At 46.8% G+C, this 22756-nt stretch overlaps 1 protein-coding gene across 3 annotated transcripts in view; it reads left to right on the top strand.

Moving 5' to 3' along the window:
• Runx1 (RUNX family transcription factor 1) overlaps nucleotides 1–22756 on the top strand; it is a 240061-nt gene that overhangs the window by 179220 nt on the left and 38085 nt on the right. For 2 of the 3 annotated variants that reach the window (XM_031364448.1, XM_031364447.1), the window contains one exon: nucleotides 17264–17455. The exons of the other annotated variant lie outside the window; for it this stretch is intronic. In XM_031364448.1, coding sequence (XP_031220308.1) covers nucleotides 17264–17455 — 192 coding nt within the window. The remainder of the gene's footprint in view (nucleotides 1–17263; nucleotides 17456–22756) is intronic. 3 annotated transcript variants of the gene reach the window in all.

Raw genomic sequence — 22756 nt, 5'->3', positions numbered from 1 at the left:
ATCCAGGGATAATGCAAAACCTGTATGTTTCCCAGAGAAAAGATTACTACAGTGACCAGAGCAGCCCTGAGGACAGGTGACTAAATGGGGATCCCCTTTAGCAAAGGGTTCCATGTAAAGCTTTGATACTCACTGTATGTTCTTAGGGTTGCCACTGCCTGCCAGGCATGGCGTTCACAGGGAACTGTGCCACCTGCCTCCCAGGTCGTGGAGTGTTCAAATATCAGACATGTCCATCAGTTCAAGATAGAATCATGGTACATAAAGGAAAATGAGGAGTTTTTCCTTCCTTCCAACCCAGATGTAAAACAAAAGAGAGAAGGTCTGAGGGTGGCACTCTGTATACCTGTTCTCCCCTCTGAAGGCATTTCAAGCTAAGCAGGGGATTCTGGGGGGCCTTCACCCTGGTATTTTAGTCCCCACTCTGCTAATCCCTTTAACTACCTAGAAACTTAGAGAAGCAGATCTTAAAAGCATTTATAATAACTGTGCCTAAGTGTTTCTAAGGAATGTTAGAATCTCTTCCTGTTTATTATTTTAGTTATATGACACTAGACCTAAAAGAGTTTTGTGAGCATCAAGATTGCCCTGAATTCAGACTAAGGCCTAGAAGTTTCTCTGGGGCAACTGAGGATGTAAGAGAAAGGATCTTACTTTTCTCTCTGTGAACAGCAGTAGTCTACTTTGACACTACCCCATGAACAGCAGTCCATCATGACCCTACCCCATGAACAACAGTCCATCATGACACTACCCCATGAGTAACAGTCCATCATGACACTCCCATGAACAACAGTCCAACATAACCCTACCCCATGAACAACAGTCCATCATGACACTACCATGAACAACAGTCCATCATGACACTACCCATGAACAACAGTCCATCATGACACTCCCATGAACAACAGCCCATCATGACACTACCCCATGAACAACAGTCCATCATGACCCTACCCCATGAACAACAGTCCATCATGACACTCCTCCATGAACAGCAGTCCATCATGACACTACCCCATGAACAACAGTCCATCATGACACTCCCATGAACAACAGTCCATCATGACACTACCCCATGAGTAACAGTCCATCATGACACTCCCATGAACAACAGTCCATCATGACACTACCCCATGAGTAACAGCCTATCTTGACACTGCCCCAGTGAGTTTTTGGTCAATATCCCACTTCTGTGCAGAAGTTGCTAAGGTTGGGTGGCTCTGGCTGCCTGAAGCAGGTACTTTGCAGGTACTAGTCAGACTCTAAAGGCATAGCAGGTCACCTCCTCAGCTTGGTGAAGGAAATTGGAGTATAAATGTAATGAGTGAAAGCCAAGCCATTCCTTTGAATGTTTTTCTTTGATTTAGATCACTGCAAAATCATACCGCTTCTTAGAATACCGTGCCAGTGAAGCTGGGGTCTCTGCTAATATACTGTCCTGTTAGAATTGACTGTACAAAGTGCAAAAAAGGGGGAAAAACCAATATAATCCTGTCTACGGTGAGGCTTCCGTTCCTTAATCTTAAAATGTGTAAAAAGATTTCAGGATCCTTGACTCTGGGACCTGGGCTTTCACCCTGGCGCCATCAGACCTGTGGGTGTGAACTTGGGCAATTATCTTAAGTACTTTTTAGTCCTTGGTTTCCTCTTGGGTCAAACTAGGCAATAAGACGAGATAATCTCTAAATTAGTTCTCACTCAAACTGGGGTAACAAAATATTGTCAGCAAAACACAGGTATAGCTTCCTCACAAATGGGGCCTCTTACACAGGCCATCACCCTGAGCTGCCTACCCTGAACATCATCATCCTTCATGTCCTCAACCAGGGCTTCCACAGTAGTTTTTAGATTTTCCCTCTCCCTCTCCCTCTCCTCCCCCTCCTTGTTCCCCTCCCCCTCTCCATCTCCTTCTCCTCCCTCCTCCTCCTCCTCCTCCTCTTTCCCTCCTTCTCTCTCTCTCTCTCTCTCTCTCTCTCCTCTCTCTCCCTCCCTCCCTCCCTCTCTCTCTTTCTCTCTCTCTCTGTGTCTCTCTCTCTGTCTCTCTCTCTATATCTCTCGCTCTCTCCCTCTCTCTGTTTTTGAATGGGCTTTGTAAAACATCTCAAGATTCTCTAGCTATAGGTGACACGCCTGATGTCCCTCAGCCCTGATATCTCTGCCACTCAGCTTGAGATGATGCATGTCATGTTCGCCCTGGCTAACTTTGGGAGGCTGATACCTGGCTCTCTGTCCAACAGAGACAATGCCCAGATTAGTGTCATGGGTCTAGGATGCTGAAGAACAGACTTCCTCCAGGGAGCGAGTGTGAGCGAGTGTGAGCGAGTGTGAGACCTTTCCTGGGACACAATATACATTTAGAAGACTTCAGCTTGTATTTGTCTTGGAATCTTGTGGAAAATGAGAAACCACTCTTGACAATAACAACAACGAAAAAGGGATCTGTGAAATTCTAAATTTAAAAATTCATGAAGTGGCCTTAATGTTGCGCTTTTTGAGATGTAATTAAACATTTATGCATTTTGATTTTTTTATTTCAGATTTTTTTTATTTATGCCCAGTAAATTTCTTTTCTGGCATATTATGGCCCCTTAAAATACTCTGGGCACTGTTACTAAGTTCTTCATGCTTCCGACAGACTTGTCCCCAAATATCATACTTTGTGAACAACCTGAAGAAAACTTATGTCCCAGTAACAAAGAAGCTAATACCTGAGATCTGACACATAGGTCTCAGTGTATGCAGGACACACCTGATGAAGGGTCTCACATTGTGCATCTTCCTGTAGACTGTCAGTCACCTCTGAGTTACTGATACTCTGAGACAAGACTGAATGAATGAATACCTGTGAGACTGTGTCGTTAGGGAAGTCGATGCATGTTCAGAACAGGCACTTTTTCTTCCTCAAGTATTTTCAGCCTGGATTTGGTTGAATCCATGGATGTATCAGCCACATATATGGAGGGATGACATGATAGCACTGGGCTTATCACCCCAGGGTGCCTGCAATCTCTAGCAAGACCTGCACACAGTGCATACACAGAAAGCACACAACCAACCTTTTGAATTTCTGAAGCCTAGAAAGGTCTCTGGAGGGTCCCCCACTGTGTGTGGTGGGGGTTCGGGGGGAAGGGAGGGATAGAGACAGAGACAGAGACAGAAACAGAGACAGACAGACAGACAGACAGAGGAAGAGAGAAAGAGGGAGGGGCACTCCTCTTGCTACCTGTGGATGTTGCTCTGGGACACTCAGCTGTCATGCATCTTCCATGGGGACAAATAATCTCCCCGATTGCTGAAGTCCATGGCAGACAGCCCCTGTTGTCAGAGCACATTAGCAAGCCTACCTCTCCCCTTTCTGAGGCAATTTCAATTCTTCCAAGGCCTAACCACTTTCCCTGAACGTTTTGAAGGAACTCGGAGTTTTCCCAAGGGTTTAGGTTTTCCTGTAAGCTGTGTGCTGGGAAAGGCCATTAGGAAAACACTGGTACACAGTGTCTCAAAGGACCCAGCCACGGCCACACACGTAAAAGAATTTTTCTTTCCCCAAAGTTTTGATCAAGTAAGTAAAGCTCCTCTCTTCATTTTAGATCTACATCTAAGTTCATTGTAGCTAATTTGAATCTACCTCTTCCTTTCATGTTTTGCACCAGAAAACATTTTGTAAGGTGTCCCGCTTTGGGGCTCTGGCAGTAGTAACTGGTGCTCTTAGGAAAGAGGTAAATTAACTACCATCTATCCGTGTGGTACAGCTGCCATCAGACCCGTGAAAGCAGCGACATTAGCCAGGTGCCAAATGCCTTCTTAGTGGCTCAGTTTTCATCAAGGTCAGTCTTAAGGTTTTCCCTGGGAGAGCTTGCCGATAGTGTATCAAACTTTCTCAGTCTCTGTCCACAATGAAAGCCAAGGTTAGGAGAATACTCAAGTACCCAAAGGGAAGTATTTTCCCGTGGGTTCCTCCCCCACCAACCCCTGACGCCACCCTTAAAGTAGCACAGTGGAATTAATCTGCAACTCCCCAGGCCCTTATGAAGTAAGTTAATGGTGATACATTAATTTTGTGCTCCTAGGAATTCCATATGCCCAGGTTCCATTAAAGCAAGTATTGACGAAAGCCCTCACTGTTATTGAAAAAGTTGAGCATGCTTGCCTGCCCTGAAATGCTGAACAGTGGGTATTTTATTTGCTTGCTAGATCTTTTTATTTTTGTACACTGTGGCTGATAAGTCATATTCTGGTCATTTGAGGCAAAATGTAAACATTTGAAATAAGTCACTTCTTAAGTGCAGAATGACTTTATGACCCTTTTTGGAATTCTGTTCCAGGTGTCTCGTCCTCACTTGCTTGTGAGTGGCTTTACGGTGTTTTTGGTCCACTCATTTTACAAAGCTATGAGAAATGTATGGAGGGACGTTTTTATTCTTAATCTGATATTGCTCATGGGTCCCCGGTCCCAAATTTCAGAACAGAATCAGAGGGTTCTACAGGGAGTAAGAGAGGGAATTGGAGCCAGACCTCTGATACGTACTGGATGTGTGCCTCAGTTTTTCCCTCTGTAGACGGGGTTTCCAGATGCCTACCTCCAAAGGGATGAAACAAGATAGACCAGGTGGGCAACATCGCTCTGAGGCTAGCTGCCTGACTCCAGCTCCTGCCCCGTCTTGGCTCTGATAACAAACCTCCATCATAGGGATTGCAAGGCCATGCATGGAGACTTCCATGTGAGGGTGCTTCACATGGCCCTGCACAGAAGCACCCTGTAACAATTAAAGCACAAGTCAGGAGCACAGCCAGGTCAGTCTCCTTCATTCCCAACCTTTTATTTACCAAAGGGATCACATGGAATTCTGCCGAAGTGTTCACCAAATATTTACCAATATCAAGTGATTTAAAAATGAGGGGGAAATCTGGCAAATTGGTTCCCTAGGACTCAGCACTTCGAGTCTTTTCTCTTTCAACTTGACCTAATGGTCACTTTAAATCCTGAAGCACCAGAAACCAAACCGGAGCCTTACCAAGGCACCACCTTGTGAAACCTGCATCACGCTTGCCTCTTCAGGGAGCAGGCAGGTGGGTCAGATAAAGACTTTGTCACATGGAGCTCCTTCTCCCAGCAGAACATTAAGCATCCATGTTGCTATGACCTACCAAAGCTCCTAGCATCTAGAAAATTCTACTGGGTCAGCTCGGAGTATCATGAGAGGGGAGCTCTCTCTACCATACAGGGTTTCATCTCATTTGAGTGGCTTATATTAAAGTGTGGCTTAGCAACTAAGTAATAGAAATAGCCTATCAACTAAGTACTAGGAATACAATAGATGTGAATGAGATATTTGCAAACAAAACGACCTGAAAACCGACTGTTAATGTTTTACAGGAATTGGGCAAGGCCCTTAGGGATCTTAAGGAAAATAATGATTGTTTTCTTATAGACAGTTTTGGTTTTGTTAGCTTTGCTTGCTTTATATTTTGTGGATGAGTGTCTTACCAGCCTGTATGTATGTGTAGCACATATATGCTTGGTGCCCTGGAGGCCAGAAGAGGGCCTTTGATCCCCTCGAACTGGAATTACAGTTCCAAATGGTTCTGGGCTGCCACACGGTGCTGGGAACCAAACTCTGGTCCTTTACAAGAGCAGCACACACGTGCTCTTAACTGCAGAACTCTCTCCAGCCTGAAGATAGGTTCCATCTTGTCCTGCCGGACTGCTGAGAATGCAGGGGAATAGGCATTTAAATCAGCCACCACTGTAAAGCTATATTTCCCTCTGCCTCCCTCCAGAAGCTCTTTAAGGTAACCTTCAGCAACAGTTGAAAGTTTTATTTAAATTTATTTTCTTTTCCAGAAACAAATAGTTTTTCTTCTGCATACAGCTCTCACAGTAGCAAAACCACAAGAGAGAGCAGCGCAGTCTGCTGCTTCTGAGACTTTATTCCATGTGTGTTGTGTGTGTGTGTGCATGTGTGTGCATGTGTGTGCATGTGTGTGCATGCGTGTGTGCATGTGTGTGCGTGTGTGCATGCATGTGCGTGTGTGTGCGTATATGTATGTGTGTGTGCGCGTGTGTATGCGTATGTGCATGTGTGCGTGTATGTGCATATGTGTACGTGTGTGTGCATGTGTGTGTGCATGTGTATGTAGTGTATGTGTTTGTATGTTTGTATGTATGTATATATGTATGTATATGTGTGTCTGTGTCTATGTATATCTGTGTGAGTGTGTATGAGAGAGTGTGAGAGTCAATGTCTATGTCTGTGTATGTCTGTGTGTGTCTGTGTCTGTGTGTGTGCCTGTTTGTGTGTGAATATTTGTATGAATGTGTGTGTTAAGAGAGTGTGTGTCTGTCTGTCTGTCTGTGTGTCTGTCTGTGTGTGTCTGTGAGTATGTGTGTTTGTGTGTCTGTGAGTGTATTTGTCTGTGTGTGAATGTGTTTGTGTCTGTGCCTGTGTGTGTGCCTGTTTGTATATGTGTGAGTCTATGTATGAATGTGTGTTAGAGAGAGACAGAGAGAGAGTGTGTCTCTGTGTGTGTGTGTGTGTGTGTGTGTGTGTGTGTGTGTGTGTGTGTGTGGCTGAGATTGTTTCTGGGAGGTGAAAGGATCCACCTTATGCCTAGTGCCTGTTTCAGAACCTCCAGTTGGGGCTCTGGAGGCCCCTGGGCATCTGTGCATCTGCTAACTAACACACTGGCTGAGGCAGGCAGGATCAGAGAATCTTTTTGCTCTAAGAGTGATTCAGCCATTCTCAAAATAAGTAGCAGAGTGCAGAGAGGAAGAACTGGCAAACATGGAAATCTGAGTCTGGAGGGTGGAGCTAGCTATTCTCAGCAGGGCTCCCAGACCTGAGCAGGGGCAGTGCCCCAGGGAAAGCCCTCAGGCCCTGCAGCCTGGCTCTGGGAGCTCCTCAGCTCCTGCTGGAACCTCAGTTTTCTCATCTACAAAGCTGGGGGGCGGGTGTAGTGAGGGCTAAGGCACTTAAGAACTCCTGAAAGCTTGATTTCACATTTCCAGGAGCAATTGAACTTGCAAGGCATCCTCTTCCAGCCTCCAGCAGGAGACCTGCTCTGACTGTATCCAGAGGGGAATGGAGAAGAGATGGCTACTGGGAGTGTGGGGGAGGGGCTAGTGAGGAGCAAGATGAAGCAGGGCCAGAGGGAAGATCGACCCATCCCAAGCTACTGCGAAGGGCCTTGAATAAAGGCCCATGCAGAGTGGAGTGGCTTAAGCAGGGGAAATCATCAAAACTATATTTCCCATGACTTTGGCAGCCTTAGAAAAAAAGAAGAAGAAAGGAAAAAAAATCTGTAAACACACAAAGTGCTCAATTGTCCGAGCCTAATGGCCAACTTCCCGAAGCTGGCCGGCCAGAGACCTTGGTGGTAATTCCTCAGCCAACTGGAAAAAAAAAGATGGTGTGAATTCTGTTGACTTAATTGCCAGAGCGTTGCCGAGCTAGGCGGCCTTCCCGCCTCCTCAAGTCTGCTGGGCCGTTCCTCAGTACCTGCCTACCTATCTCCACAATCTAGCCACAAACAGCTCTGGTTGACCACACCACTTCCCTATTGAAAGTTAATACTGTTTGACTCATTCGACGCTGCTTAACCTGAAGCCAAAGAAAACAAGGCAGAGAATAGCTGGCTTGTATGGAGTCTGGAAACCCTGCACGGCCCTGCTTTCAAAGTCCTATACAGTAGCCTTACTATACCCCAGCTGCAGCTGCACAGAAAATGGAGGAAGCAGAGGTGACCTTGTGTGTCGGCAGGCGAGGGGATGGGGGGCATGGAAGAGAACAGGAAGGGAATGGGGTGGGTCCCCCAGGCTGAGAAGAGACAACAGAGCCATCTGCTCAGTTCCATGCTTCTCTTGCTGGGCTCCAAAGTTTGTCCTGACAGACAGGAGTATTTGAGCTGAAGAGATGTAGTTAAAAAAAAAAAAAAAAAGAAGAATCAAAAAAATCCATTGGAAAAAGTGGTTTTTCTATTGAAGATAGCAGAGAGAGAGGTGTTGGGTCTTACCTGACCAGCTTCCCATAGGACAGTCCCTAGGTCAAATGTGGGAAGGCCTCAGAGGCAGAATGTTGTCCAAGGTTGCTAGGGAGGTAGCCACACTGTTCCCCATTCCTTGCTTGAGATGTGGTCACCAGGGGGCAAACCGGGCTGTTCAGAACCTGGAATGAGTAGAAGTTTCCCGTGGTAAGCGACCAAGCCTGTGCTCTGCAGGTAATGGCCTCTTGCTGATGGAGACTTGGGACTCGTGCACAAGATTCTGTGCTCCCCTCCCACTTCTTTCTTACCCCCTCTGCCACAGACCAGTGTCTGAGACTCAGAGTCATCCCCAAACAACATCCCCCAAAATAACCTTTCCTTGAGTGGGACATCCAGCCAGTGCTCTGCTAAAACACACCTGTGAACTCTCAGATGCTCAGCATCTGCCCTGCGCTGCCTCTTTGCTCCCATTTCTGAGGCCAGCCTAGAACTCCAGTTGGCACTCTTCTTTTCTCTTCAGGTTTAGGGATTAAGGGTGCCTTTTCTCTACCCCTTTTCCTACGCATGGGGTGGGGGTGGGGGGGAGATCATTGTGGTTGCTGCCAGTCAAGCATCCCAGAGAAGGACATCCAATCACTCGCTCACTCCTCTGTCCAGCCAGGTTTAACAGGGACAGCACTCAGCCTCCTCCAAGAGGCCTTTCATCTGCATTCTGTGCAAACATGCTCAGAACCACTGCCAATCACATGTAGCCTTGGCTGGAACAGGAGAAGAAGGACAAGGAGAAGTAAGAGATGCAGGGTTGCTCAGGCCGGGCAGTAAGCATGGAGATGGAGGTGGGGGCCTCTGGGTATCTTCCTCTCAGGCGCAGGCAGCCTAGGGCTTGCCCTGCTGGAGTCCTGAGTCCAGGTGCCTTTCAGAGTCTATACTGCTCCCCTGCCTCTGCCTGTGCCTTGCAGCCCAGACTTAACCTTCCGTGGCTCACTTCCCTGAAGTCTATCTGTGTCTAACTCTACCTAGAGCTACTCCGGTAGATACACTTTACAGAGGGGGTCCTGAGACCTTGCTTTAAGGAGAGTTGATAACAGTCGAGATTGCAGGCTGGCAAAGGAGCCGGTCTTGCCATGTGAGTTCCCTGCCCCTCTCCCACAGACTGCCCCTCTCCCACAGGCTGCTCCTCTCCCACAGGCTGCTCCTCTCTCACAGGCTGCTCCTCTCCCACAGGCTGCTCCTCTCCCACAGGCTGCTCCTCTCCCACAAGCTGCTCCTCTCCCACAGGCTGCCCCTGCAGGCCACCCCTACAGAGGACCACTGCTGGTCAAGAACACAAGATAACCAGACAGCTTCTGCTCTAAGCCACAATTACCTCCTTAGTCACCAGACAAAGCAGGAGGTGAGGGAGGGTGATGACCACAGAGACAAACCCCTCTCCTCTCAGGACACCCGAGGCTCATGAGAGCCACCACACCTGGAGTCTGTCACTCAAGGCCCAGAATGGAGAATGACTGATACTTCTGCTTTTTGCTCCCTGAATCTTGGGGCTCAAAGGGAGAAAGAGAAATCCTGGGGCCTCAGGGAGCAGGAGAGGCAGGGCCTGTCAGCCTATTGGTGTGACTGTATCAGGCTTTGTCTGGATTTGGCCTCAGGTGGCTTTACTGTTCTGTGTGGGGCTCAGGGAATAGTTTGTGTCTGTTTGAGAAATGTGTGTATGTGCAGGTAGATCACACACACACACACACACACACACACACAGAGACTCATATATATACATATATATGTATATATATGAGACAAATATATGTATATGTGTGACTTATATGTGTATGTGATATATATAATACATATATAGAACATGTTATATGTATGTGTGATATAAACACATAGTATGGTCAAGCATGTACATATAACATATGTGCTATATATGTGCTATTGTGTATATGGGTGTAGTAGACATGTTATATACATGTGTGTGTATATATAACATATAATGTACGATTGTGTGATGTTTTTACTAGACATATGCTACATACATGTATATAATATATATCACATTATATATATATAGACATATGTGTATGATATGATAGAAATATGTACTGTATACCGGCATGGTGAATATATGAGTTGATAGGAATACATAGACATTCACGTGTATGTGATACATGTGGTACATGTGTATGTAGACGCATGCAATGCACATGGTATAAGCATGTGGCCTATGCATGTGTGGCATAAGCATATGTGTGAACACGTGTGCATTGGGTACTCACTACAGAGAAAGGCAGCATGCACTCTGGATGCTCATGCCAGTACACTGTGCTCAGCACAAGGGATCTATCTTACTTTTCGGCATGATGAGAGGAAAGTGAATGGGGTTGGTGACAGATTTGACTCTGCTCTGCCAGGACAGTTCTTCAGGGAGCCCTACTCACTGCCCAGCCTGAGACTTTGCCTCCACAGGTATCTTCCTTGCAGTCACACTGTGCTCACACACTTCAGTTCTGGATTCCTTTGCCCCAAATGAATTCTACTTTCCTCTAGTTTTCAGAAGGAAGGGTGGATGGCACTGATTATGAACATCTGTTTGCTGAGTTAAGTTGGTTGTTCAGTCAGCATTTAGCCTTAGCCAGATGTGTCCCGAGAGCCTTAGGTACTAAGGAGACAAGAGGATCCATGTCTCCATTGACTCAAGGTTCAGTGGACACAGATACACCACAGTGACACGATGGTGCTGTGGGAAAAGCTAAGGCTAAGGGTGAAGCTCAGTGGCTAGAGTTCTTGCTTAGCATGCATGAAGCCCAGAGTTTAACCCCTAGCAATGTATAAACCTGGTATAGTGTATGTACTTGTCTCCCCAACACTCAGGAAGATGAAGCAGGAGGATCAGAAATGCAAGGTTATCCCACATAGTGATTTCAAGAGAAGCCTGTATTACATGACAGCCTGTCACACACACACACACACACACACACACACACACACAGCACTAAAGACTGCCTTAATGGTTAGGTTAGGAACAAGCTCTAAAGACCAGGTATTTGCCTGAAAGAAACTAACGAAATTGAGTCATGGTATCCTATGAAGTTGTTAAGAAGTAGCAAGCTTAGAGCCATCCAGTGAGACCCGGTAGATGCGGGTGGCAGACATAATTGCCATGGGTGCCCTGGGAGGAATCTACCTTAGTCCTTTAATTCCAGGCTTGCAGATAAGGAGCCGGGGCTCTGCCTGCCATAGAAGAGTCTCCAGGAAGCACAGACTTAGAACAGGGGATGCCAGCTGGGCAGTGGTGTCTCCTAGTGAGGGCCGCCTCTCAGGGGGAGGAGCCTGAGGCTGTATTAATATCCTGGCCCTCAGGGGCACTCTGAGATCTAACCTGAGGATCTCCAAAAATATTTACATTATGATTCATAACAGTAGTAAAATTACAGTTATGAGGTAGCAATAAAAATGTTAAAGTTGGGCTCATCACAGCATGAGGAACTGTATTAAAGGGTCGCAGCATCAGGAAGGCTGAGAGCCACTGTTGTAAGCAAAGCCATCTAGCCACGGCAGGAGATAGTTGTACACAACAATCAACAGGGAAAAGCTTCTCTGTATAGACCGAAGAACTTTTTAAAAATAAGCCAAAGGACCATCAGTCTTCACATCAAACAGGGCCATCACAAAGTGGCCACGAACTTAGAGTACAGCCAACCTTCGGTATCCATAGCTCTGCAGGTGCCAACTCATTCAACAATGGATGGAAATGTTCTTCTTAAAAAATAAAATACACACACAAGTGTATTAAGCAGGAAGACTTTTCTTCTTGTCTTATCGTTCCTCAAAAGATACAACATAAAAGTAAAGTCTGTGTAATACAGCCAGCCTCCGGGATCCGTAAGCTCTTCACTTGCCAGTTCATCCAGCAATGAACCAAAATGTCTTCTGCATTACCTGCTTAAGTGGGAAGACATTTCTTCCTGTGGTTACCCAGAGGATACAATGTAACACGTCTGTGAATTGGATGACTGAAAGAATACAGGAAGCCATGCATGGGTTGTAGGTACAAATGTGGGACCATTTATATCAGAAGTTGAATGCCACCGGCTCGGTAGTGTCCAGAAGTCAAGCAGTCTCTCACAGATACTGAGGGGTGGGGATGGTAATTGGCATTTTACTCTCCAGCCCTTAGCAAAGCAGAGGCCTGTAGGAGAAGCAAAGTCATGTGCTCATGGGAAATTCATGGGCCAGTCAGGGAGCCCCTCTTCCCTTCTCTCACACATACATCTGACACCAGCAGCATCAGCAGCACACAGATCTTTCTAGAAACTGAAATTCTACAGGCCCTTGCTCTACACTTCCTAGTAAGAGTCTCCGGGTGCTCCAGGTGTAGAGAGCGCTCAGATGGCTGCAGACCACTGGCCCTCCTCATCCATTGGGCACACTGATGACAGAAGTAGGATAAAGAGGAGTGCATGGCCTATGATCTAGACTCAGTGTGGTTGTGTCTCTGTATTTCTTCACTTAGGCAGGGATGGGTGTCAATCAAAATAGCTCATTCTGGGTGCTCTAGGTGTCAGATGGACTCATTCTGGGTGCTCTGGGTGTCAGATGAGCTCATTCTGGGTGCTCTAGGGTGTCAGATGGGAGGCCTGGGAAACTGAGGATGATTTGGGACCCGTGTGAGATGGGATAAATGTTATAACCTATCTGAGTTTGACTTGCAGTCTGTCATTTAAAAAGATATGGCTGATTTCGCTGGCCCTTCTCTAGTCTCCGGTGTAATAACTGTGTAACATCTCTTAGCATGATGATCCGAGAGGAAATTAAGAGGAGAGACGAAACCATCTAAGTTCACATAACATCAGACAATCTGTAAGAACATACATGTACAAAATGTATCAGGATATATATTACCATACATCATATAATATCATTACACATTTCAGGTATAGTATGTGAATTAATTTAAATGTTTACTAAACTGAATTTTTTTTCTCTCTTCCTTCTTCCTCCTTTACCATGCTAGTGCTGAGACGTGGGGCCTCGTGAATGGTTGGAAGCAGTCTCTCACTGAGCTACATGCCCAGTGCTTTGTATTATGTAAATAGTATGCAATAGTAGGCAGTATTTCTCAGCATTTAATTAGCTAGGAGATAGCCTGTCTTACCTGCAAGACAGTTCAAGGAAGGGTCAGAGCTGCATTCAGTGTAGTTAGCCATTGACTGTGACACAAAGAAGGTGAGGTGTTCTCTATGTTACACTTCCTTATCCATAGTCCTAAAACTGTCCCAACCAAAGAAGAGTGAGCCTCTTATACCCAGATCATGTAGCCACCATTGGGTTGCCTGGAGGACATTTTCTGAAATGCAAATGTCATTTTAAAGGTGAACATACAAAATTCATTATTACTTTTATGAGAACCACAATTTGCACACAAACACACACCCACACAAAGAGAGAGAGAGAGAGAGAAAGAGAGAGAGAGAGAGAGAGAGAATATATTTTCAGTGTTGTCATTTTGCATAGACTTTTCCAATCTGCTCAACAGAATAAGACTTTAAGTATATGCCAGGTGATCTATCAAGAAAACCAGAAAATTGCTATCATAAGCAAGAGCTGACAGATGACTGGCTAATCAAATATTTCCAGGAAAATCTGGCAATTCGACCTCATGGCCTTCAGTGGAGGACCAGATGCTATGTTTCAGTTAATTACAGCTACAGAAGACAGTGGTGCCCTGGCAAAGGCCTCTGAGGTGTTAGTGAGCTGTGCATGCTATGCCATTCTTGTTTTAACAGAAGGAAGATGGCAACTGACCTCATTATCTACCATAAAATGCGATAGCATTTAGGTGCTCTCATGGGCAGCCACCTCAGGGAACTACAGAGATCTGTTTGGGACGGAGCCAGTGTGCTAAGTGGCATTAGTTTACTTTATTATATATTTCTTTTTTCATTTTTTGTTGTTTTCTAGGCTGTGCATTTATAACATTTTGAACAGTATTTTCTCAAAATATGTAAAAATAATAATAGAATATTTGGGGCCCCTTTTCAGCTCTGTGTGAGCTTCAGAAAGATGCACCTAATACCTTGTGGCCACAGCTTGAAGCCCCACTCTGGAAACCTTCACGATTGACTCCCAGTGAACTTGAAAGTTCAGGCCACCAGAATGTGTGTGTTTAGTCTACATTACAGTCCTACAGTATTTTGATCCAGTGTTGAATTCCCTGTTACCCTCCAGAGCCCAGTAATCAGTAAGAGTGAAGAGAGGAATTCATAGTGGGCACTTTCCATACTCCTGTATTTAAAATTCAGGGGGCAAATTGATATTTTAATAGCATGCAGATCCAGGAAACTGAAGACATAAAGCATTCATTTTCCCCCAGCCTGAAAGTTTCCATCGGAAGCTCCTAGATTCCATACAAAATATTGCTGTTTGCTACACAAAGCCCGATGGCTTCAGAAGATAATTAGGTGCTCTCCATCCTAAATGCACCAAGGCCATGCCTTGTAGTTGATGATGTCCTGCATTCCCTGAGTGTCCTGGTGTTGCCACTCTCTGACCCCCTGTGAGCATGGGGGTCAGGCTTCCTCTCAGGCAGCACCTCTCTTACAGACTCCCAGAATGCACGGGGGATGGGGGGGAGTGTGAAATGACTGTTCCCTAGTCCTGAGCATTAAACCCGGCCTGAGACGCTCTAGACTCTTGGGGTTCAGGAAGCAGCTCCGAGAAGCCAGGCCCAGGTAATCCTGCCAGAGCAGCAGTCATCAGTCAATCTCTGTAAATGACTGTGATTTGGCAGGTGTCAGCTGGTAGGAAAACAGATCACATATTAGGAGGTTTTTGGTTTTTTTTTTTTTAAATCATCAAGTAAGGAGGGAAGAGAAATAAAAATAAATAATGTCACATGTGTTGGCCACATAGTGGCTTGCCACATGGCCACATTTGGGTTCTCAGTGACCATGTCCCCAAATTTACAGAGCCAGATACTCAGACAACCATTTTTCAAAGGCTGGCCAGAGACACCACCATAACTGATGCTCTCACTTTAGAATGGTCACATACATGAGGGAGGGAGCAAGGATGCGCGCGTGGGTGCGCACACACATACACACACACCCCTTTCCCATGGCTACACACTGTCCTTCATAGTGTTCTTCCAAAATGTTACTGGGTGCCTCAGGAATGTGAGCTGAAGCACAGCCAAAGCCCACTGGCAGCCCTTGCTGACCCACACTCTTTCTGAGAGCACATAGCCATCCAGAGTCATGTTTCTGCCTTCCTCTTCTTTAACTGGCATGAGACCATGGTAGACACTAAAAGGGGTCGCATCATGCTTTAAATGGCTTTAGAGCTTGGATTGTTTTTCTTCAAGAAAGCTTGAGGTTTCTCAGTGGGGTGAGGAGCGGGACTGGGTGGCAAAGAAAAGAGGAGGGAGGAACCAAAGGGGGCTGAACACCAAATTGCGTATAATAAGACTGAGCGAGGTAGAAGGTTCTAGAAAAAGAAGTTTCTGTACTTTTGCTGGTAAAAAGCTGAAAGGGGTGGCTCAGGGACATGGCCTCTTTTGTGCATAGAGCTTTAAATACTCTGGCTGCAAGAGGCCCCTCCCATGTGCCCCGGCTGAGCCTGCGTGACTCAGGGTGTTTGTGTTTGAGTCCAGTGTTGTGAGCTCTGAATGATAGTCCAGATTTGTCGTGGCAATATGTGGAAAGAGGGAACACTGCATGTGAACTACACAAATATTATGCTTCAATGTTTTTTTTTTTTTTTTTCTCCATTTGGAGGCAAACTGGTCTTGTCAGTGATAAAAATCGCTGCAATATAGTGGGCTCTTTTTCTGGCCTGGAATCTGAGACCGTGTCGGTGGTGCCAAGGAGGCCCATAGCAGGAAGAAATGGCAGGCCACGGGGATTTGAAACCATAACACAACTTCGGCTTAATTTTATAATTGTAGCAAATGGAAACTAGGTGGTGGGTGGGGGTGTGCGTGGTAGCCTTGTGCTTGTGCTGGGGGAATGGTTTCCAGGGTTCTCTGTGTAGCTCTGGGATGGGATGGGGTACCAGGAACAGCATTTCTATGGGCAGAAGCCAACGGCTCCCCTGTCTTGTTGTGAGGCTGTGTAACCATTGGCAGGAAAATGGTTGTGGCTCAGTCAAGGAGTCTAGTCAAACAAATCATAAGAGCTAGGAGGAAGCAACAAGTTGGCCTCTTAAAAGGAAGACTGGATCGCCCAAGTCCACCGTGACTGTGTTCCTATGTGGGAGGCTGGGCTCAATTACAATCTCTAGCTGCATGGCACTTTGAAAGGGATAAAGAGAAAAAGAGCTGGAGGCCCAGCCCTCCGGACTGGCCCATGTGGACGCCCTTACTTGCTGTTTCCTCGTAACAGGGACACCTACAACCCTTCTGAGACAACTTCCCACCTTTCTTTCATTCCTTAGGCCCTGGGAAAACTCAGCAAACCAGCTGGCCACTCCCTCTGGGCTCCCAAGGGCCTGGCCTACTAGAAATATTGGAACAGACCCAGGCTGCACCTTTCTGCCTACTTCCTCCTAGGGCTACGCCCAGGGAGTGGGCTTCAGGGAAGAAAGGATGCTCCTGAGGAGCCTGTAAGAAGGAGGAAGGGGCCTGGGTATGTGAGGGCTGAGAGGGAGGCCCGTGCCTGCATGTAACAGGAAATCTCACACCTAGGCTGTGGGTTTCTTGCTGCACCCAATTTCCTGTTGAAGGGTCACGCTGCTATGTTCCAGGGCCCACTCTGGTACCTCTCAGACCTGCTGCTCTGGTTTTCAGGAAGGCAGGGCATTCTTGACCCCGGGAGGGCACCTTTCTTGGTGGCCACAGTTCTGTTCTCAGCCTGAGTCCCACAGCCAACAAGCAATGGGCTTCTTTCCCGGGCCACCATTGGGCAGTTTCGCTCCCTAGTCTCTCTCTCTCTCTCTCTCTCTCTCTCTCTCTCTCTCTCTCTCTCTCTCTCTCTCTCTCTCTCTCTCTCTCTCTCTCTCTCTCTCTCTCTCTCTCTCTCGTTCTGCCCACGTGAGGGATGCGCAGAGAGCTGTGGGCACTGAGTCCCAGACTGAGGCAACACCCAGTAGCCAGTGGGATGAAGGAAACTCAGCCTGATAACCCTGGTTCCCACAAGCAGCCAGCCCAAGAGGCAATGTCCCACAAGCTCACCTTGGGGGTGGAGAGGGAGGGGAAAGCCCCTCCACAACACGTTTTCTGATCTCTTCCCTCCCTCCTTCCCTGCCTCCCTCTCCTCCTCCTCCCTCCCCCTCCCGGTCCCTACAATAGGACATCGGCAGAAACTAGATGATCAGACCAAGCCGGGGAGTTTGTCCTTTTCCGAGCGGCTCAGTGAACTGGAGCAGCTGCGGCGCACGGCCATGAGGGTCAGCCCGCACCACCCAGCCCCCACGCCCAACCCTCGGGCCTCCTTGAACCACTCCACTGCCTTTAACCCTCAGCCTCAAAGTCAGATGCAGGGTAAGTACCCCACAGAGCCCACTACCCTCTGTCTTTCTCAAGTCCCAGGTGCAGAGCGCACCCGGGCTACCAGGCCTTCCTCTGGGTGCTCTAAGGAAACTGCTGAAACCCAGCAGCCGCTGGGAGCTTATGAGGAAAGCGCTGTTCCAGCTAGAGTAGCTCTACTCTGAGAAGTGTGGCTGCTGAGTGTGGGGGGGAGCGTGGCTGTGGAATCCATATGTGTACATGGGTACACACGTGTATCTCTCTTGGTACTTTGGAGTAGCAGTTCCAGGTATCAAACTCCAAGGAGTTCAAGCACATTATATAGTACGTCCTAGTACTTAGGCCTGTGGACATCATCCTGGAGACTGTAGTCCATTCCTCAATTGCAGCTAGCATCTAACACACTATACAGATGCTGTGTTAACAATCCCTAAATTATATTATTTAGGGAATCATGACAAAAATGCATTTCAATATGTGTACATTTAAAAAGCTGTAATATCAACCTACCTTTGGTTCAGTCTTTAGCTATAGAGCCTACAGATACAAAGAACCACTTGTATATAAACAGATGAGAAGCTTTGTGTATAAACAGATGAGGGGCTTCTGGAAGACTTAGTTTCTGCTCTGTTTTCTTACCTACCCATTAATCTTGAAGCTGCAATACACACAATTGATTGTATGTATGTATGTATGTATAAACACATATACGCATACAAATCTAGCAAGGTAAAAGTGAGGGGTCTTTAAATTCTTGTTGCCTTCAGATTTCATGTTAAGTTTGCATTTAATATCTATTCTTTTCAAAATAGAAGAAGGAGACATGCATGTGTGTATGTGGTGCGGGCTGTATCAGGCATAATATTTTCAAATCAGTAGTGTGAGTTCTGTTCACTCTGTGGGCCAGTCACCAGCTGCAAATGCTCTGCACGATGTCATAACTGCACATGCCCTCTGTGCCAAGTTAGATAATGCTCACAGTGCATTTCCGCCGTAGGACGGCTGACGTCTGTTTGCTCAATGATACCATTATAATAACGGAAAGGTAGTTTTCTCTGTGCTAGGTGGGACACAGCTGTATATAAGACCTGCTTACAGCCATCTTTCTTCTACAGAGATGCGGGCCTGGGAAACTCGAATAAAAGGATGAGTGGCCCATACAGAAAGGGGCAGAGGGTCGGCAGCAGGAATGAGGCTCACAGAAAGCAAAGAGCAGTTTTCTCTAAGCTCCATAGGAGATGTACAGGCAACATCTACTTGATAAGGTTCTTATCTGAACAAATGGCTGTCTCCGGGGAGAAACACATCTAGGACTCACAAAAGCCCACATTTTCCACGGTATAATATAGAAAGCCTTTGCCCCCAGGCATGGTGAGACAGTCCAGCTATCACAACACTTGCAGGATGGAGACAGCAGAATCAAGAGTTCAAGGCCAGCCATGGCTACATAGCCAGCTTGAGGCCGACCTGAGATACAAGAGACCATGTCAGCACAGTATGGTGCCTCTCTCTTATATGAACAGACACAAAAATTAGGTTTTCTTCATACGTATGTTTAGAAAAAGGCCACACCAAAAACCTTAGGTTTTTTTTGGTGTTTAACAGTGAAGAATAGTCACTCAAAGTACCATACTAATTCTCCAAGGACCCCACAGTTTAGCTCGGTGGTGAACTGAGGTGAGATGGATGGACTTAGGGAGGAGAATGAACTGTCCAAGGACATCTTTCTGCCTTCTGTTTACTATCACTTGAACTCACACATGTTTTCTCCGGGATCCCATGTGTAAAACCCAAAGAGAAGGCTGTTCTCTTGACCTCTCTCAGCTGCCCTGAGAGCCCGTGAGCCGAGAAGAACGTCTGTCCTTTACTTATGGAGTCAAACCAAAACTGGTAAGCATTTTTAAAGCCAGTGTGAAACCATGTGGGAGCAAATTCAGAGAGTTGCCTCTGCCTGCCTTGTGAACCTGGACTGCTTCCGTTTGCCGTCGTATATGCCTAGTCCCTAGAACCTGCAGAGGGAGGGTGGAGGCTGCCCAGGAGAGCCCTGGGCCTGTAGAACTGCCCATCTGTGCACTGAGGCAGGCGGCTGTGCATCCAAGGCTCTCCGGAGCACTGAACTTGCTCTTAGGGTATGCTAGAGGCTTGATTGGTCCTCTGAGAAGACTATATTTTGGATGGTTTTTTCTCTCCAGTGTATGAATTTGATATACAGGGGTTTACTGCCCCCCAGGCACACACATGTTTTAGTTTCAAACAGTGTTGAAGATATTGCATGTATACCTGCTTTTCCTTTCTTGTGTTCTCTCTCCCACCTGCCCTGGGTTTCTCTCCCCTCTTCTTCCTTCTTCCCCTTCCCCCTCTCCTCTCACATCTCTTTTTATTTTCTTATAAGAAAATGATATTTTATACAAATCTAGTTTTGAGTGGACTCTTGGATGGTTTTTCACCCCCTTGAAATGTAAATATTAACAGGGATAATGTAACAGACAAGCTCTTCACGTTGTTCCTGGCGCTAAAGGCAGTTATTGCCTGGTCCTAGCCCTAGGCACGCATGCCTGTTTAAGGTGGGAATTTAAGCAACACACCATGGGTTCATAGCTCTCTGAAATGGCAGTCACAGTTTTAAGAAAACTACCCCACAAGTAGCCAGGGTGATGTGTCCTCGACACCACAGGGACACAGGAATGATGTTCAGCTTTATAGAGCTGTCAGTCACTGCAGAGCTCTGTGGAGAAGCAGGAGACTACCCGCTGAAGCCACCCCTTGGCTCTGCCATCAGAGGATCATGGGTATAGAATATCACATTTCCTTATCTTACCAAATAGACACCTCAAGTGATCAGCACTGGGGCTCAGATGGAGGGGGGGCAGCTACCATGGCACCAAGCCACTGTTTATTTGTTGAGGTTTTAACTTTAAAACAGCTGAGGTTAATTTCGACTTCCTATTTGAGCAAGTCTTAAAGTGGAACAGAAAGCCATTTTGTCATGGCTGCATGTTTACACCAATCAGAACACCATCGATAACTCCTGCCAAATTTCAGGACTTTTCTCCGTTCCTTTTACAGCAGGGTATGGAGCAGATTACAGAGTTCTGGAGTAGGGAGGCCTAGTCCCTCCCACCTCCCTCTCAGGGAGTGACACACGTGGTTCATTTTAGGTCTTGGGCTCTGATTTCCCAGCAAACCATCATGAAGATGGTGTGGCTGTCTCTGCTTTTCCGGGGAGATGCGGATGAGGTGATGCTGATACAGAAAGCCCTCTAACAGCATAAGTACTCTAAGCCTCTTGCCAGAAAGTTTAACTTTCCTTGGATTCGTTGTGATGAGCTTTGAGGGCTACACTATTCTTTTCTCTTGGTAATCTTGTGGTGTAGCTTTTAGACAGAAACACAGAATTCTCAGCTCAGAGGTTAAATATCTCCCACCACTTCCAGCTATGTTAGGGGATGAACCTGAAGTCAAATCCAGACCTCTGAAGGCACAGGAAGGAAGGTGCTATGGAGGGACATACTTGTGCTCCTGGCTCAGGAACTGATGCGATACTGGGCCGACAGGCACGGAAGGGTGCTGGGCTAGCCTGTCATGTGGAAGATGCGGACTGAATGTGTTCTGTTGTAATGAGAGATTGATGCTGCTGTTGACGTTGATCAGGCTCTGTGTTGGGTGTCTTGCTAAGTCATATTTGGGGGTACTTTATCTTTAAAGATGGGGAGAAAAGAAAGCCAATCAAAATACTGAAATTCTGAGCATGTCCTAAAGGGGACCACGGGGGAAGGGGACTTCCAGCAACTCTTTGCTTTCTTGGGGTAACCACCCACCCCATGTATGAGTCTCTCTCTCCTGTGGCCCTTTACAACTAAAGCCTTCTTCCCCCATACCATGTGTTCAGCCTCGATGAGAGCTACTGCCCTGATTTAAACTTCCATGTGGCTGAGGTAGGCCATGTACTCTCAGGTGGCCCCAGATTTTCAGTTTTCTAACGGCTTGTCTTAAGCCCCTTCCAAGTCCCTTTGGAAAAGTTATATTTGCTACTGTCTGTGAGGTTCTTAGAGGAAGGTTTGCCATGTCAGTGCAGTCCTCTCCACCCACAGAATGTGCAAAGGGAAGAAACATTTCCACCTTCCTGAGAGAGGGGCAAACTCCTGCATCCAGAGAGCCAGGCCACAAGAGGATGTGGAAACTTCTTGTCCTACCCACCACCAACACTCACTATGTATAACATAACTAGCAGAGGGAGAGAGAAAGGGACCTTCGAACCCTTGCCACCCGGGGACAACGCATGCAACCGCTCAGCATTGGGCCTTGCTCCTCTGTGTCTCTGCCTCCTCCAGCCCCCGTGTGAGTGTGTGCGTGGGCACGCACGTGCCAGAGCGCATGTGTTTGTTTGTCATCCCCCATCCCTAGTTACATACATATGCCTTTAAAGCCAGCATGGGATGGGCCTGCTGATTTCCTAGGAAATGGCCATTTCATGCACACAGAGTAAAGTATTAAAAATCAACCCACAAAACTTACTTATAACACAAAGTAACTTTCCCTTTCAAAGTAACTCCTGTCTGTGGCAGGCACTGAACCCAAAAAGTTGCAGGGCCAGAGCCTAACACCCACAACACGCCAGATTCAGATGTTCACACCATAAACAGGGAAGTGGGGAGGGGATGAGAGAAAGAAGAAGTGGATGGGTGAAAACCCTGAAAGACGAGTACAGAATACAGAGCCCCCCTCCACATGGTGTGCTCTGCCCTGCCCCCACCACGTGGTGCATGCTCCTCCTCTCACCCCAGTGAGAAGGCAGAAGCAGTCTTAGTTCATGCAAAGAGAAGCAAGCGCTTCAAGGCAGGAACTGAGGATGCCCCACCACGTGCATATATATTCTCAGCTGGTGCAACACAAACTCTACGTCTAAAAAAAGATGAAAGTGCAGGCTAAAGAACTGTACTGTAGACATTCAGGAGAAGAGAAAGGTGGGTGGAGGGAGGAGAGCCAGCAGGCCTTGGTGTTCTCTCTGTCTGGGCCCCTCATCTCTTGACCTCAAGGTGCTAACACAACCTGCGACCTTAAGGATGGGCACAGGTGCCAGCACCATGGTCCCTAAAACAGTGCAGTGTGCATGACCTTGGTGTGTTATGCATTGACCTTGCCCCCAAATACTTAATCAGCCCTTCAAAGAATCACTTACCACTTAAACTGACACCACCTTTGTAACCCAAAACCACATTTTAATAGGACCTGGTTTCCAAATTGTTTCATGCCTGTTGCTCAGAGGTCTGCCCATATCCTCAGGATCCTCCTAGGTCCCTGTGAGGTCTGCCCATA

The sequence above is a fragment of the Mastomys coucha genome, unplaced genomic scaffold (assembly GCF_008632895.1).
Source record: "Mastomys coucha isolate ucsf_1 unplaced genomic scaffold, UCSF_Mcou_1 pScaffold12, whole genome shotgun sequence".
NCBI lineage: Eukaryota > Metazoa > Chordata > Mammalia > Rodentia > Muridae > Mastomys > Mastomys coucha.
This window is presented reverse-complemented; position numbering and strand designations above follow the sequence as displayed.